We start from the raw sequence: 18,196 nt of genomic DNA on the forward strand, positions 1-18,196 counted from the left end.
TTATCTGGGATTGATTATAAATGTCAATGGCGGCAATAACCGTTTAACATAAGCTGGTGGACTGTACGCTCTTTTGCATACATCTAAAATTAGGCGAAGCTATTCTTGACTTTCATACGAGCCGATCTTAATTATCCTTACGAGTTACAAAGAATCTGCGATCGGCTTCCAGGTGTAACTTCTTTTGCTGTTATGTAGGGTAAATAGTTTTTATTCTCAGTTATCATAGGCCGCTACCTTCACTTGCACAATGTTAGAGTAATCAAGCATACACTTCTTGGGCGAAATAAACACAATTGCTATACGAAATCCAAAAGTGACCACCGGTTAGGAAGACAACTCTTATGTACACACTGAATCTAGGCAGACGAAGTAAATTGCACTTTAAACTGCTGTTTTGGATTAGAGAGATTAAACGTACGTGAACTAACTATGACAATACTTCGGATACACTGTTCTATATAAAGTGGATTACAAATGTGTACAGGAGGTAGATAGTACTTACCATCACGTAAACTACATCCTCGTTCGCTAAAGTTTGTAAACTGCATCCTCATTTTAAAATTATAAAAAATAATGAAATTCATCTTGCTTCCTACACATTTTCATGCCTACCTGCACATTTTCAATACTTAATGTATAATTTAATAATGATCTAGTCCAGGGGTTCCCAAAGTGTGCGCCGCGGCGCCCTGGTGCGCCGTAGAAAGTAAAGAGGGGCGCCGTGAGTCGATCCTCTAATCATTGGACACCACAAATATTGGCGTTTTGGTTATCGATTCAAAATGAATATCCAAATTTAACATCCAAAGCATTAAAAAATTTCATTCCTTTTGCAACATCATATCTATGTGAAGCTGGGTTTTCAGATGTAGCTGTGATAAAGAACAAATATCGCTAAGGATCAATGTGGAGCAAGAAATGAGAATAACAGTGTCAAGTAATATTCCCCGCTTTGAAAAACTGCGCGGAGATCACTTAGCTCACCGTTCACATTGATTTGACTGAATAAATATCGTATTTAATTTTTGTTTTTTCTCAAGTCTTTCTTGTTGTTTTCCGTTTAAATTATTTTATAATAACGTATTGTACAATTTCATATTGTGGTGTTTTAAATTCGTTTCGATCAACCTAAGGTAACTACTATTATTGTAGTTACCTATTTCTTTCGACTGTCTTCTTCAAATAGTTAGCTAGGACAGGGCACAGGGCTGTCCCTGTAGTTCCAGAACTAAAATAGGGCTACGGTATCCCCTGCCTGTCGTAAGAGGCGACTAAAAGGGGGCTTCCGTTGCGGGCGGCAAGAGTGGGAGCTCGAACCGCCCGGCTAGCGGCCCCGGGAAGGACGGCGGTATGTGTGGTCGCATACCGTCGTATACACCAGATGGTGTGGCGAGCGCCAAGCTCACCTGGGCGGAGTCCGACGGGGCAACGCGCTAAGAGGACTCCGGTTGCGTTCCTTTGGAGATCCCGGAGCCCTCTACGCAGCGCAGAGGACGGCCACCAGGGGGGTTTTAGTGCGCTAAAAATCCCACATAACTCGGCGTCGCTCCCACGTTGTCGGGTACCTTTTGAAGGTTTCCCCCTCGACAAAAAAAAAAAAAAGGACAGGGCACAGGGCGCCGTGAAAGAATATTAAACTTGTAACTGCGCCGCGGGTTACAAAAGATTGGGAACCCCTGATCTAGTCAATAGCCGGAGTATTATATGCAATGAAATGTTTAGCGTTGTCAGTAGCAAGGTGTTCCAGATGTTATTTGCAGAACGTGCCTGCCTAGACACCACTTGTTAGATATAGACGTTTTAGATTGATATTAGATAAACGATTGCTTTTGATATTCAAATGAAAACTATTAAAATGTAAATTATATTGAACTGCGTATAATTAAGTTTTGTTTCTAACCCACTTTCCTATTAGAGCCTGTTAACCTAGCTATCTAGCTTAAGCTACATGATAATATTATTTACTTTTCTACACCATTGGTTTAACGTGTAAACTATTCATTGCAGAATTTGATTCTAAAAAATATAACTATTAGGAACACACAGGAACTCCGCGAATTCGAATATCTAATAATGGGGTTGGTTTGCTATGAAAATACAAAATTGATAAAATTTAGTTGTTAATTTCTGATAGACAAAGTAGACAGAAAATATGCATACTTATTTATTTATTTTTCTTACAGTATGAGGGTAGCAAACGAGCTTGCAGTCCACCTGATGGTAAGAGGCTACTGCCGCCCATGGACATCTGTAATCAACCCCAGATAGGATTAGGTATTCCTACCTGGAGTCGGCCACAGGTGCGCCGCTACCCCTGCTGGAACTCCTGAGAAAAGTATGTCTCCTTTACCACACCCTTCAAATTTATATTAAAACACTTAATACGCATTATTTACTGATTAATGGCTGCTTACATTTGAGAAAAGGTTAATTAGGAAAGATCTTTAGAAATACATGTCAAACCTTGAAATTTGAAACCCTCATTCAAATCAAACGTTGCCTACTTTTGACCAGAATATTATTCAAAAGTTTTTGGGCATCAATACTCTCGTGTTTTTATGTAGAAGTAGTAAAGAAGAAGTACGTTTTTATAATAGAAATATGCGTTGCATGCATACTATTGTTTATTATCACAGCACTTTGTTTCATGCATAGATATAATTCGCCGTTTATTGATTATTTACGACACTTATTAAGTGCTTTCTCAATTTACTTAATAGTCAGTCGTCTTACAACATATATATTTTTAGAATGTCCTGCGTAAACGAAGAGCGAAACACTAGCGAATAAAGAATTACTCTACTATGAGTAGTAAAAGAATCACGGACATGACGTCTGTGGAAATAACCAATTAAAATTTTATTTTTTAACAAGACAATTCCTTCAGACAATAGTATTATCTAGTAGAACTACTTATGCAATACCAAGTAATATATCCCACGAGTCTTTCTCCCACATACAAGTACATTCTCGTATAGCTCTGGAGAGCAAATAAAAATCCTCGCAACAAGAGCAGGGGTGGTGGAGTCCAGAACACGTCCCCCGGGACGCTATCAATCGTGCGGAGTGACAGCGGGGGACGCTGGCCGGGATGCAAGGACTGGACTCAACATACCTACCTACTTGATAAGTTTTACAGATCACGGCATTTCGTTATTTCTTATAAAAGTTCTACACGATAATTTTAATTTCTAAGGACGGACAACATATTCTGATTTACTATTTTATATACATAATTTTAATTTAAGTATTGTCTTGGTATTGTCATGTCATTATTGGTTTCTTATTTTATTGACAAAATATAAGTACCTACGTAAAGTAGCAATAATAAAGAATAATTACATTTTAATCTTCTTTAAAGATATATCAATATAGGTTTGGATCATGGGTTTTGAACACATGAGCGACAGCCTGCTCCGATATTAGCTTCTTTAATAATATTTTTATAATAGCAGACAAGACTGCAGCATGCATGCCTTGGAAAAGTATGTCTCCCTACCCACAACCTTCAAACCAGAACACAATAGCGCTTAACACTGCTGTAATTAGGCAGAAATTGGTATAGTGGTGGTGCCACCGCAGTGGAACCACTTTAATTTTATTTCAAAAAAATATTCTAGAACAGGAGTGCAAGGCTTCGTAATTGCAATTAACAAGTCATACCTATTAGTGCGAGGTAACGGTCGCTCTGACCGAAATATAATGCAATACTGACACCATAAAAGGCTCAAATCTGGTGGGGCGCCACTTGGAATATGTGTCTATTAACGCGACGATATGTAGATACTCTACCCGTATCTTTTGGCTCTCCTTGCAAATTTACGTCAAATAAAACACTAAGCATTTATGTATTTGCGTGCATTATTGGTTTGAGCACACATCAAAGAGTTCACATAAAAATATAATATATATTTACTCTACACTGAATAAAAATGGCGGAATAGACGGGACCAAAAGAGCGGGTTCCAAGTACGGTATGTTGTATTTGTAGTATATTTACAATTAATGACACAAAATAGTAACGAATGTATTGTTTTATGTCTCATTTGTATTTGTATAATAATAATTGAATACATCTGGTGACAGATATTTTTTCATAGAGACCTTTTCATACACATAGCAACATACGCATTTCAATTATGCACATAGGTATATTACACACACATACACAGAGAGACAGTCATTTTATATACAGACAATGTATACAAAGCTACATAAATCCCTAGATATGTGTGAACAGCAAAAGTTATAACACTACTAGTTTTTGCCCGCGGCTTCGCCCGCGTTTAAAAGAAAATAATATAACATACTAACATACATAAAACTGAAAATTCGTACCTTCAACCTTGCTAAAGATCACCACTTGATCAAATTCATAGTTTACGACTCAATCCTTACTAATATCGATTAAAATAATCGATGTTTTGGGTCCAAAAGATTCTCCGAATCTCCGATCTAAGATCGATTCTCCGATTAATCGATCTTAGATCGCCATCCCTAGTTCCCGTGGAATTTCCAGGATAAAAACTATCCTATGTCCTTTCTCGGGTCACAGACTATTTTTGTACAAAATTTCATTAAAATCGGTTCAGTGGTTTAGGCGTGAAGAAGAGACAACCAGACAGACAGACAGCCAGACAGAGTTACTTTCGGATTTATAATATTAATATAATATTAAGTAAGGATTAAAGAGTATCCGCTTCCCCAAGTGAAGTCTCACCGTACCCAGCTCCCAGCCACCCCCTGGCGAGATCAAACGGCGGCGTGTGTGTCCATGTTTGCGCAACAGCCTCCGCTCACTGCGCCGACAAACATGGGTACGCGTTTCCATTATGCGTTTTGGTTTCAAGATGAAGTTAAGCTAAATGATGTTTGGCTTTTGTTTTAAGCCGATTTTTTTTAGGAAATTGAAGTGTTAGCTACTTTAGTCATATAGTTCATAAGATAGTAGATATCTGCGGCATAATAATAATAATCATTAACATCCGAACAGATCTATCTATCTATCTACCAGCCTTTAAACTCCACTGCTGGACATGGCCTCCCCTAGTTTGCGCCACTCCGACCGGTCTTGAGCCGTCTGCATCCAGCTGTTACCCGCCGTCCGCTTCAGGTCATCAGTCCACCTGGTCGGGCGGCGTCCTGTACTCCTTTTGCCAAGACGTGGTCTCCATTCGAGGACCTTCCTACCCCACCGGTTATCGGTCCTACGAACTATGTGGCCAGCCCATTGCCACTTCAGCTTGCTTATTTTGAGAGCTATGTCGGTAACTTTCGTTCGCTTAAGGATTTCCTCATTCGGAACTCTGTCACGTAGGGAAATACCGAGCATAGCCCGCTCCATAGCTCGCTGAGCGACTTTGAGTCTTCGCAAAAGGCTCACAGTGAAAGACCACGTCTCGGTACATCTGAACATATGTAAATGATTATTACCTAAGGTCTACCTTACTCCTTACCTTACTCCTCCCTATTCCTATCTGAGGTCGTTAATACATGGTGAAATATGTCGTATTTTATAATGTAAAAATTTAAAGTATGTGGTTGTACAGCCGTATCAATTTTTAGTTAGATGCAATATAACCGACAAAGCAGGCAGTTTAATGCCTACTGCTGTAGTTTTTACTCAAGTTTCGTTCACAGGTGCGATCTATTAAGTAGTAAGCTGAAACTATATATGAAGACAGTCCAAAACTTTAATGCTCAAACAATGATAAATCTAAAGTATGCACCTCTTATCTGGCCTTGACATTCATGTATTTAATGTTGTTCTAATAACCCTTAACTTTACCGTGGTATAATGGAGACGGAGTCAATAGCGGCACGGTGCGCATACGCAGCCGCCTACGCCAATATTGACAGTGACGCAAAATAAAGACAAAACCCGTCTATTTCGTCTATGGTCGCCGCCTTGCTTCTAACGTTTTATTTCTTCTCGAATGACAATACAGGTTGACAATAGTCAATATTATGTGTCAATGTTTGCTCCCCTTGTTTGGTCTGTTCATTACGATTTTAATTTGAAGGTGACTTTGGGAGACCGCGTGCGGCAGAGTCTTTTGAAAAAAATATTGAGCAATATTTTTCTGAATTTTTTTCGATTGTTTCAAATGATGAATACTCTACAATTTACAATCCACACACAGAAAAAAATCCTTGATTGTCTAATACTAACCGTGGCAATATTTAAAAAATGTTAAAATGTATGTATGTTTACTTAAGATTATTTTTGAATTTTAACCATGTTATTAATCACCAACAACCACACCCTACACCATAGATGTCACAGGAACCTCAAAGATATTAAATTAGAAATATTGACAGCAGCGTTTCCTGTCATTTTTGTCGAAAAACGAGCATTAGACAAACCCATTTTCTAAAGTTAAAGAACAAATCAAAGACGTTTTAACTAAGGGGTCAGCTTGATGGCCCGCTCGGTGCGATGGAAAAAATCCCATGTTTGTAGAGCGCCATGACAGCAGAAGGTCGCGCTACACCGCTAATCCATTACGTATCACAAATGTTTGTTGAGCAACTACCGCCCGATTTTGGATTTGGATTTTTGTAATGTATTTAGTGATAACTCAGAAGTAGTTTGAACTTTGGCTTATTCGATTCTAAACACAAATTTCTATCTTTTTTTTCCAAATATATCAATGTGATGGTTTCGACTACAACATAATAAATAACTAAAAATCTCAAGTTCGTCGAATTCTAAGCACAAAAATCTGAATTTCTAAAGGACATCGATGTAAAGGCGACTATAAAATAACTAAAAAATGTCTAAGTTGTAGTAAGGAATCGCGAAAATATCTAAAGTACCGGGAACCGTACATCTGAGATCTTGATAATGACATTTTGGCTTAAACTCTTTTAATCAAACCTAAATCTTCATACAGGTAAGTCATAGGATAATAATACTCGTAAGGTATTGGATAAAGATTAGGTCATCGTCCTGCCTTCTCTGTATATTTAAAACAATTCTTTTAAGGTTTTATAACTTCTAACATTGAGAATTGAATTGAGAGAGATTGGCATTAATGCATTTTTCTGATAAAGCATAATATATTTTTAGATTTAGTTACACATATATTTATTATAATAAAAATAAATAAATGTCTACTCAAACTTAAAACAATTATAATGTACCTCATAGATAAGACATCTCACCGCCTTGTAATTGAAGCAAGCCAATAGCCATTAAATGTCTGTCATGGTGTAATTTACGCGGAATAATGCTGATATGCGCAGTTAAGACACGAAATCGAAGAAAAAGTTTAATTCGTTAACAATCAAAAACTACATTTTTTTAATATTTTATAAACACGAAAATAATTGACCGTCAATTGTCAAAAGGTTACATTTTCTTGTTAGGAGCGAGTAATCTTTACTAAACTATGATGTATCTATTCATGTGTTTACCACATCGTAGAAAAAACCCCATATAGGTATGCACATAAGTAGCTACACAATAATATACTCGAACTGTGTATGTGATTGTTTTATGAAAGCACAGATAATACGTGAGAAAACTGATATGATTGTATACCTACCTATGTAGTAGCAGACAAAAAAAGAAATACAATAGCTCGAAGAACATCACAGGCTTTGAACCATGTACTACATTTACGAAAGTGGTGAATACGAACTTTCATGTAATATCTATATACGAGTAATTGTATTGTTTTTTTGCATTTAACGGCATATAAAGTCAATTATTTCAAGGGACTAATATACAATAATTTATCAAGTTATTAGAGGATATTTATTGAATGTGCGTCTAATTTTGCTATGTAGGTAATATAGGTAGGTACTTCAAAAATCGTCAAAATTCGGTAACTTTCGATATTTTGCTCAAAAACGAAGTCTATCGTTTCTTGGTCTGATGATCTAAGCTAATATGGTCTAAGCAAAATAATGTTATAAGCTATAAGCATTATAATGTTTTATCATCTTAAGTAATTTTATCTCAAGCATATTCTTTAACATAAAAAGCATAAAAATGCTTTTTATGTTAAAGAATATTTTTGTCGTATCTCCTGCGAAGTTTTTTTCGAAACGTTTAAGGCTGTTTGTGGCATGTAATAGGAGGCCGTAACATCAATAATCCATTACGCCAATAGCTAATATTTGTAGAGTCAATGCTTTTCCGACAGGTTTTTGGTTTTGGTTTTTTTGTTGCTAACGAGGATTTCGTAAGTTGTAGTATAAGATACAAGAAACGTATTGTTAAAATTGGTAGTGTATTTTCAGTGACACCATATTAAATTTTATTTTACTTCCCTTTTCACAGGTCAGTCCCAATGTCCCTTTTTAATCCCAATCCTTTTATAATCTGTATCACAAGTAAGTAAAAATATAATGTATAAAACTTTAGCCATCCTTCTAAAAATTATAAATGTTACTTTATAACCATAAATGTTTTATTTTTAATATTTTAAAGTTTGAAAGTAATATTCTCTTGCTCTTGCTCTTGCTCCAGACGCTGGTAAAATATATAGCCGTATATTTCGCAACAGCTACGATTCGGTTAATCGTGCAAATCATTTTTGGCAATCGGCAAATAAATTCGGAATATTAGCAAATATACAAGCAATTAAGAGACAAACGTAGATAGCTTTTAACTTCGCAAAAGGTTTAACAGACGCATTAACCCCTTATTTACTTGCCGATGCGGGTGGCAATCCATAACGCAACATCGCCCGAACTGAACATAATTCAATCAATTCAATTGTTGTACACGACTCACCGTGTACCGCCACGTCAACGCCCTACGCACTCAGAAAAAAATAACATTCGAATTTCAAACACCATCGGACCTCTGACAGTTAAATGACAGCTAGGGGAGCGGGAAGCTACGCGATTGGTCGAAAATTGGACAATGCGGCAGATGCGTTCACAATATTTTTTTCACCGCTTGCACGGCCATGTTTGCTCAAATTCTTTAGCCGAAAAATGGGTGTACATAATAAAAAAATCATATGAAGGCAGCTGACGTTTCAATTTGCCATGAATACGAATGACAGGACGATTGTATCGTACATAATAAAATGCGTTAATTTAAATAAGAAGCAGAGGCGTTCGGAGTCATTTTCGATGATATCTGGTAGTAATGATGTATTGCTACCAATTCCTCGCTTGAAATTATCGGAAGTTCTGATACGTACACTTTTTTAATTGATTTAGCAACTGTATGTAGGTATGTTTGTTTCAGACTTATCGTAATGAATGAAGCAAGGTGTTTGATATTTCATTAATTGAAATTTAAGATTTATTTGCTGGCATTGATGGAATATTTTATTTTGAAAGGAGTTACGCAAATTGGAACTACTGAAAATATAAAAGGCTCCGATTGGAAACAGGGGATAAAAGACTTCGGAATACTAAATTAACATACAAAGATTCATAAAGTTACTATTATATTTATATTAACAGTAAAAATACATATTTACAGTTAGATACTGAAAGACCCTGGTTTATTTCTGTCTGTTTTTAATAAAATCGATCTATCCATTGTTTTGCCTAACAAAGATCGACACTCGACTATTTCTGTTCACTAGAAACTATACAAGACTGCCGATGATATAGCGCTCATCAAATTAGATATAGAAAGCTTACTACGAGTACCTTAAACTCCAACAATATTCTAGCTAATCCCCCATAAGCAAGAGATGTCGTGGCGACGGTGACGTTCCACCAGTTGGCCAATCTGCCTTATCGTGAGGTTTAGTTATAAAATAAAAGTAAAACCCTATTAGTAGGTAGTTTGGTATCAGTGATATTGCGCGGGAGCCGCCGGATTACGGGATTAGGCCATATTGGCGACGCTTGTTTGCGCTGCTTTCCAATTTTGGGCGGCCCCTTATCGAGTGTCGAGTATTGTTTTATTAAAACGAGAAACAATGACGTATATTAGTATCCTTCGATATGTGTACGCATGTACATTTTTTATAAGATTGGAGAAGTAAAGCATGTCACTGCCACTTGTGTGCATCTGTAACGAATTGCATATAGAGAAGTGCTAAGGTTTTACCTGAATTCGATCACTGACGTATTGCAACTATTGAAGACAAAACAGGTTGCCTCATATGTACGAGTAAGTCAGTCGGTATCCATTCTTCTAGCGAAATGCAATAACTGCATCATTATAGATATAGGTACCATCCCCGTGGTGACACCTAGTCGAACCATGCCTACTCTACCTTACAAACATTACTGTGGTTCTCTTCTGCAATTAAAAGGAAACAGGCGATGGTCCACGTTTAGGTTCAAAGAAGTTTCTAAGTTTGAATAACTAAAATAAGAAACTAGGTTGAACGGCAATGATAGCGCTACTAGGTTGATTTTAAGGGTATGGTAAAGCAACGACTACATAAACTCGAGTATAACGTAATGCTTAGGGGACAACAACGCATCACTATCCGATCTCATGTTTGATATTGCTACTCCTGAGGACTAATATGGAACAACTCATATAAGTATATCTCCTAATCACACCCATCATACTGGAAGTTTGAAATCCCGGTAATCCTGGAGTCAAACTACAAAGGACCTTCAAATTCATGTAGGACTTTGATCACATTTATAATTGATTGGCTGAGACTACTTGTCATCAGGTAAGAAGCACACCCAAGCTCATACGCAAAACGTGTAACGAATTTGGAAAAAAAAAACTATGAAGTTAAAATAACATCTATGCTACCTACCTCTTACAGCAATTATTTTATCCGCGTATCATTTTCCGGCAGAATTTTGCATCGTACCATAATTCGCCCTAAGTAAATACACACATTTTTTCCGTTCGGTGATCCGTCACGGCCTGTCGCGGGCGCATAATGCACGGACCGACGGAATTATTAATATTTCACTCTCGGATTAGGTACTCCACTCCCGAACCTTTATGTGGGGATAATCTGCGCGTGGGAGGAAGTACGTGATAAGTAATGGCGAGTTATCAGGCCACTTGAAGCATCTACTCGAATACTTTTGGAATTAATGTTAACATCCTTTTTTGTTGGCTAAACCAGGCCAGTATAGAAGTAGCTATAGTACATAGACTTCTATTTGTATTATAAAAACAGTGTTGAATAATGCTCTATGATAAAGAGTTTGATTATTTGCTTGTCTTGCATGTGGCGTTCCAACTTAGTCCTCATAAGTAACTTAGGACAACAACAGACTCCGTGGCTGCCCCTGAGAACTAAACTGGAATACTTCGAAAAAGTATATCTCCCTTCCCATACTCATCAAAGCCGAATACAGCACCGCTTAACACTGCTGTTATAAGGCAGAAATAGGTGTGCCACCGAAGCTGAACTACAAAGGGTTCTACCACCTACAAAATCTACTAGATATATTTAACATGTTCTTTACCTAATCAATTTTAATAAATAGTACGCCATAATTCGACTATCGCCACCCTCGTGATGTTCATCAGGATATGAGCGTGAAGGCGGTATTAAATTCATATAGGCAATAGACATGCCAGCGACTTGATTTATACTTTTGATCATTTAAGGAAATAAAAATATACAGCAACTATTTTCCGTAATATTATTAAATTTCGTGAGGTAACTAAGCGTAAATTTGTTTGCAGATATATTACAAAGATAACTTATAGATACGCGTGCAATAAGGAATAGTGAATACAGACTAGAATAGAATTCTAGGCAAATATTTACCCAATCTTTTCTTTTCCATCTTGGCAATAAAAAGTGGCTAGTTGGGGAGATACCATCTTGCATACGATGGTAAATAATGTTCTCGTTAAAATAAATTAATGAGAAAAACCGACGGCCGATTACATCTTCACGCTACAGGTTGGAGCTACTATGTTACATATTTCTGTGCGGAAATAAATTTTACCTAATAGAAAATTTTCTATATTCTGTATATAACAAAATTTTAATGTGTATGTACTTACGTACTTACGTGTTATTATTTATCGGTTTAGTTATAATCTTGTTAACGACTTTAGTGATTCACTAACAGAAATTTTAATCTTACTGACATTTCAAACTATGTAAAAACGTAAATAATATTTTCTGATACATAACTTGGATATTAAGGATGTATGTGTTATTATTCGTAGTAGGTATATACCAAGGTTTCGTACCTTACACTATTGTCAGGAAAACTATCAGACTTACAAATCGAACAAAGTAATCATTTTTTAAGTTTAATGAAAAAATCAAATTCTGTGTAATAATTAAATTATGAAAATGATTTGTAAATCAACTTGAAGCAGATAATTCGGGCTGAACTTACATCAATCTCTTGGCAGGAGATAAGGGTACAATAATCGTCGACCCTCTGGCGCCCCTCGGAGGGTGTTGTACAAGGGGAGGATCTTTCAAATGTTTGTTCTGCAAATTTGCGTAACCGCGCAATTTTAGACATCAACGCGTTCACGTAGCGCTACATTGACTCTACACAGATTGGCGAATCGCGTGGTAGAGTCAATGTAGTCCTAATAAATAGAGTCCTATTCATAGTTTTAGTGCCTGTATGATGTTACAAGGACATTTATAGCCTATATGAAATAAAACGATTATAATGAAGTTGTCTAAAGACCATATCATTATATCGTATTCTTCGAAAAACTTTTCATCATGTTTCTGTTCTTTCTTTCATATCATCATATTTTTAAATTACTAAGTGATGGTAAGGATTCACTCCACGGACCTACCGGTCTGTGGTTTACTCCATATTCGGTATTCGTATATTTAGAATTATTGTAATTGTATTATATGTATCCTCTTCCATGTCGCCATCCTTTATCAGACAGGCTTAACAAGCAGAGTTACGAGTTCAATCCCAGGCCAGATCAATATTTAAATGGTGAATGTAGACGTCAAATTTGTTTCTAGGAGTCTGTGTAGATATCTTATATATAAAATTCTCGTGTCACAATGTTAGTTACCGTACTCCTCCGAAACGGCTTTACCGATTTTCACCAAATTTTATATGCATATTCAGTAGGTCTGAAAATCGGCTACTATCAATTTTTCATACCTCTAAGTGATAAGGGTTGTTCACCCTTAATTTTTTTTTTATTTATATGGCAACACAACGTTTGCCGGGTCAGCTAATGTATTTGTATATATCTATGTAACGTCATCGTCATTTTATTTGTAACCCCCATCATGTTCAATAAAAATTCTATCTTCTGTGAACTGTAAAAATATTGTAATATTACAGTAAAATATACGTAATATGATAGTTTTGTAAATATTCGAAATGTGGAATCATACATTTGTAATATTTACAGAATACAATAGTGACGCGACCTACTCTACAACTTCTCACTACACACTTCTCTTCCCATAGTCCCCTCCCGACCCGTCACTTTCCACGATTGATAGATTCCCGAAGGACTTGTTAAAGAATTTATTTCTGTTATTCATGTATCCACTGAAATATCTTTTTTCTATAGCTATTGAGAAGTGTCTCAGAATAATCAAAGAATTTCAGTGCATCAGAGGAATAAAGTAAACTCTTCGGGCCTGAACTGCAGAAGCACATCTTTTTCTGACTTATGACAAACGTATTAAGCACAGATTTATTTCGTTTTAAAGCATATTGGAAAGACTCTTGCATAGAATATTCCAACGTTTTACTGTATGGTATTTAAAACTTCTGAAGTTAGGACTTCTATCGTATACTTACTTACTATTTAATTGTATGCTTGTGTGCTATTTCTAGTCTTAAAAGTATTAATAAATTTAATCAAAATCTCTTCCGTAATGTAACCGTGAAAGTGCAACAAACGATCTTACTTGCCATTTACAATATTAGTACGGATTATCTGCTGACCCCTGACAGTTGGGTCACAGCTGGACAATTAGATGGACAGGAAGCATCTGAGATGGACAGAAGGGTTGAGTTGTCTTATGAACATTGCAGTTTATTGCACACAACTGTAGGTCCTTTCACAGATTGATTGCATTGAAATAATAGAGAAATGTTTAGACTTATTGTTTCGGAAACGAGGCTTTTTGCTCTTGGAAAACTCAGTTATTTAAAGTTTACACGTTCAGATAGTGATATTTTATGGATTTAACTCTTCGTCTGTCACCTAAAACGTTAAACCTCTATTAAGTACTACGTTGTAACTCATAAGATATTATGAGGGTTGAATGGAATTAGGTATAGATAGATCTAAGTATTTCTTGGTTCTTCTGAAAACACAATTTAACTTAGACAATAAAAATTGTTTAAATATGTGCTACCTATACCTTTTTTGTACATCTTTTTTAATATTAAACACAATAGCATTAAAATAACAGAAAATAGTGCGTTCTGAACTTTTTAAAATTCAAACTGTTCATTGAAACATGAAATCAGAATCACAGCGTACAACACATCGCAAATCACACGCTCACTTGGCTTCGACAGCAAAAAACCGCAATAATTACAAAGCATCTAACGAGATAAGTGACGCGACCACAATCCCTGTTTACTATGCCACAACAATAATAAACGTCAAAACTTCACATTTGCTGAAGAGGCAGGTTAGAGCGCGGCGGGGCGCCCGCTATAAGCCAATATTGAAATATCTTTTACCCATCGCTTCTCTCGAATTAGAAAAAATTGACACCTGTCACAAATGGACGCTCCGCTGCTCCCACGGACATTTCTTTGTGCATGAACGAGACATGCAAACAAACCTGTTTCCGCAAACACCAGTATTTAACTTTTCAATCGAATTCTATACAACTGTTTGTTTGAGTCAGTGGGAGATTCGCTATAATACAAAATTTGAAACATAAAAAAGAGGAATGCTATAAGATCTATGAATGTCAACAATAATATTATAAGTAAGAGACGACTTCGTACAAAAACTAAACATCTCGACTGCTTAAAAGTAAAGCCTATGTTACCCCCGCAATTTAGACGAATCCAACGACACCTCATAATATCCATTAAGTTGGTTGAGCTGGAGGATCTACCAAAGCATGAGACATTACATAAATTGATATACCTTATCATACATACATACGTAGTCGAGTGGAAAAAAGAAGATTATTCTTTATTCAATTGTAACAAGTACCATAGATTAAAATTATTATAAGTAAGCTCTTAATTAATAAGTCACTAGACCGATACACTGTACTCGTTATATTAATTGTTACATGTTTATATTTTTTATCTCTTCTCTATCTACGAGTAGTTGACATGTAAAATTGAATTTCAATGTTTATTATGACATTATGTATAGACGTGTAAGAACCACGGCATTTTATATACCTTTAATGATACAACAATTAGTAATCTCTACAACTAATTTCCCTCAAAACTATATCAGTAACAGCATACTTATTTTCACCGTTTGTTGCAGCTCCGAAGCTGATGATACCGCCGGCGGAGTTCGTCAGCCAGGGAGTGCTGGGGAGTCCTCAGGACGGTCTCCGCACCCCAACCGGCAGCCAGATGCTGGCCAACCCGCTGCTCAACCTGAACAACACCGGCCGCACCAACTTCACCAACAAGCAGCTCACGGAGCTCGAGAAGGAGTTCCATTTCAACAAGTACCTTACGAGAGCGCGGAGGATAGAAATCGCCTCAGCTCTGCAACTGAATGAAACTCAGGTGAAAATCTGGTTCCAAAACCGACGGATGAAGCAAAAGAAGCGGATCAAAGAAGGCCTGATCGTGGCCCCGGACGTGCCCTCCACGGTGACCCACGCGCCCGTCGGCTCCAGCGAGAACAGCCGGGAGTCCAGCTAAACGTGTGAATAGACGTTTCTCAGTGCTCAGTCGTGTCTATTGCGAGTAACGTTAGCTACTGTTTGCAATCAGATTTCTTGTGATTGGAGTATCTGGTATTGGACTTAGTCTTCGCGGATAACGGGTTATGCCATGTGCCAATATTATATTCTAAAATGTTAAGGAAAATTATAAGAAGTAACCACGGACATTCAATTAGTAAAACACTATTAACACTTGCAAAAATCGTCCCTTAAAAATTATAATGACGAAAATAATTACAAATACCTACTGTGCACCCACGAAAATTAGTTATTCGAATCAGAAGTGTTGAGTTCAATTGCTTCATAATCTAATTTTTTTTTTTCCTATCTAGCAGAATTTATAGTCATTTTATACTTACTTAAGACTTCGACGTTTTTTTTACTTACGTCATTGTAATTCTAAGTGTATAATATTCAACTAAAATTAAAAAACAAGTTATATAATTTTGACAAATGGTATATCCCTAACAATGTAATAAAAACTGGGACCCTACCACCATCTTTTAAAAACAGACATACTTCAGGAAAGTTTTATTTCAATATTGAATCAACATTATTTTGTTTCGTACCACGACCTCCTTAAAACAGTTTTGTTTTCAACAGTTTAAAACATTCTTGCCGAAAGATGCCTTATTCATTTTTCGTTTATTGATTGTATAAAACTAATTGAAATTGTCATATTTTGCCTAAAAAAAATAAACTTCTTGCAAGAAAAAGAATGTATAATTTCGACCGATATCATACAAAACTGCTTATTGTAATATTATAAAAACAATCCTACTTTAACGAGGTCGTGGTACGAAATTTGTATGTATGATTAAACTAATATTGTTTTAAAAGATGGTAGTAAGTCCCCTGAACTTCATTATAACATTGTAACGTTAAGTCCAGTTCATTTGAAACCTTCGTTAAACTTTGTAAATGTGTACAATTTTCTGTAAACGCCGAATATACAATCTTGATATAATTTTAATTCTAAAAAGCTTTTGCATTATAGAATTTTTTCTTCATATTTTCTTTTTTAATATCTATCATAAAATATCTTAGTATGTACCTACCTACGAGCTATATTTTTCTAGACATTTAATTTAAAATTATGAACACCTACTACAGTGTTTACTTGGCGGTACAATGCCACTAGTATTTTATTGAAATCTGTTTCTAATTTCTTAATTTTATCCGAAAAAGATAAGCCTTTGTTACCTCCCAAACTTCTTGCTTCGCTGTTTCCAAAATGATTTTACAAAGACGTTTTAAAAATGTTGGATAGTAATTTATTTATCAGATATTTTCAGTATTTTAGGTAGGACATTATATAGTTTTGTCAGATAAGTGATATATATCATCAATCATAACCAAAAAACACAAAATACATACAAAATTAAAATCCATTATTCAAAGTTGATTCACATAAAACTCTTTTTGAACGTCAACATCTACCACCGCTTCGGAAGGTTTACAGTTTTACACTTTAGAGAAGAAGCGCCACAAGTTACAGTCCAACAGACATAATTATATCTTGCAAAAATAAATAATACTGAAGTACTAATTGTCCCTAAATATGGTGCAGTTATCTTGTTACAATAAATACATTTACTTTCTATAGAATTTCGTAAAATGTTTCAGAAAAAATACCTGAGTATTCTTCATAATTCATAGGTATATATATTTCATATAATTCTATGCATTTCTTTTAGAGTTAAGATTGTGTTATTCGGCTGGTAGTGAATCGCGTAGGATGAGATTAATTAGTCTTAAGTTTCGACTTTTTAAAACATATTTTGAAGTGATGCAAAAGATTTACACTTAAATATTAACTTACTGTTATGTTCACGTCAAATAAGTTAACAATATATGTAATTGTAAATCCTAAAACCATAAGAAGTAAATCTTACATAAGAGTAAATTATTATATTTACCTTTTGTAATTACAAAAAATATGCATCGCTACAGAATTTTTGAGTTGTAACCATTTTTGATAAAACTTTTAGATTATCTGTTCCTTATTACATTGGTAATGGCAGAATTAAAGGTTGTATTTTGTTTTGATTATTTTTATTTTTTTACGAATACAACATTCGTCTAGGCGTTAACTTTTACATCATTTAATATAATATTTTTTTACAATATAATTTAAAACCAAAGCTCATTTTTCGATTAATTTATTAAGTGGTAGAATATACATTGTAGTGTAATTATTGTACAGGTGTCGTGTTATACATAACTGATTATGTATATACCAGTTGCGATATGAAAAGGAGTGTGTGTACATTTTTTTATCTTAAGTACTTCTTATCAATAAATTAATTATATCTATTTTGAAATGGAACTTTTATTTGCCTTTATCCCGAATATTTTGCTGTGTTCAGTTTTTGTAATATAATATTGAAGCACCTATCAAGCAAACATGCAGTCCACCTGATGGTAACTCATTGGCTACTGCC

General features: G+C 35.6%; 1 protein-coding gene across 1 annotated transcript in view; it reads left to right on the forward strand.

Moving 5' to 3' along the window:
- LOC140757897 (uncharacterized) overlaps positions 1–16,078 on the forward strand; it is a 44,940-nt gene extending 28,862 nt beyond the window's left edge. The window contains exon 2 of the mRNA XM_073093771.1: positions 15,341–16,078. Within this exon, the coding sequence (XP_072949872.1) occupies positions 15,341–15,729 (389 nt within the window). The 3' untranslated portion in view covers positions 15,730–16,078. The remainder of the gene's footprint in view (positions 1–15,340) is intronic.
- The last annotated feature ends 2,118 nt before the right edge of the window (positions 16,079–18,196 follow it).

Source organism: Epargyreus clarus, unplaced genomic scaffold, assembly GCF_041222505.1.
Source record: "Epargyreus clarus isolate Ecla_fem2 unplaced genomic scaffold, WU_Ecla_fem_2.2 ptg000005l, whole genome shotgun sequence".
Lineage (NCBI taxonomy): Eukaryota > Metazoa > Arthropoda > Insecta > Lepidoptera > Hesperiidae > Epargyreus > Epargyreus clarus.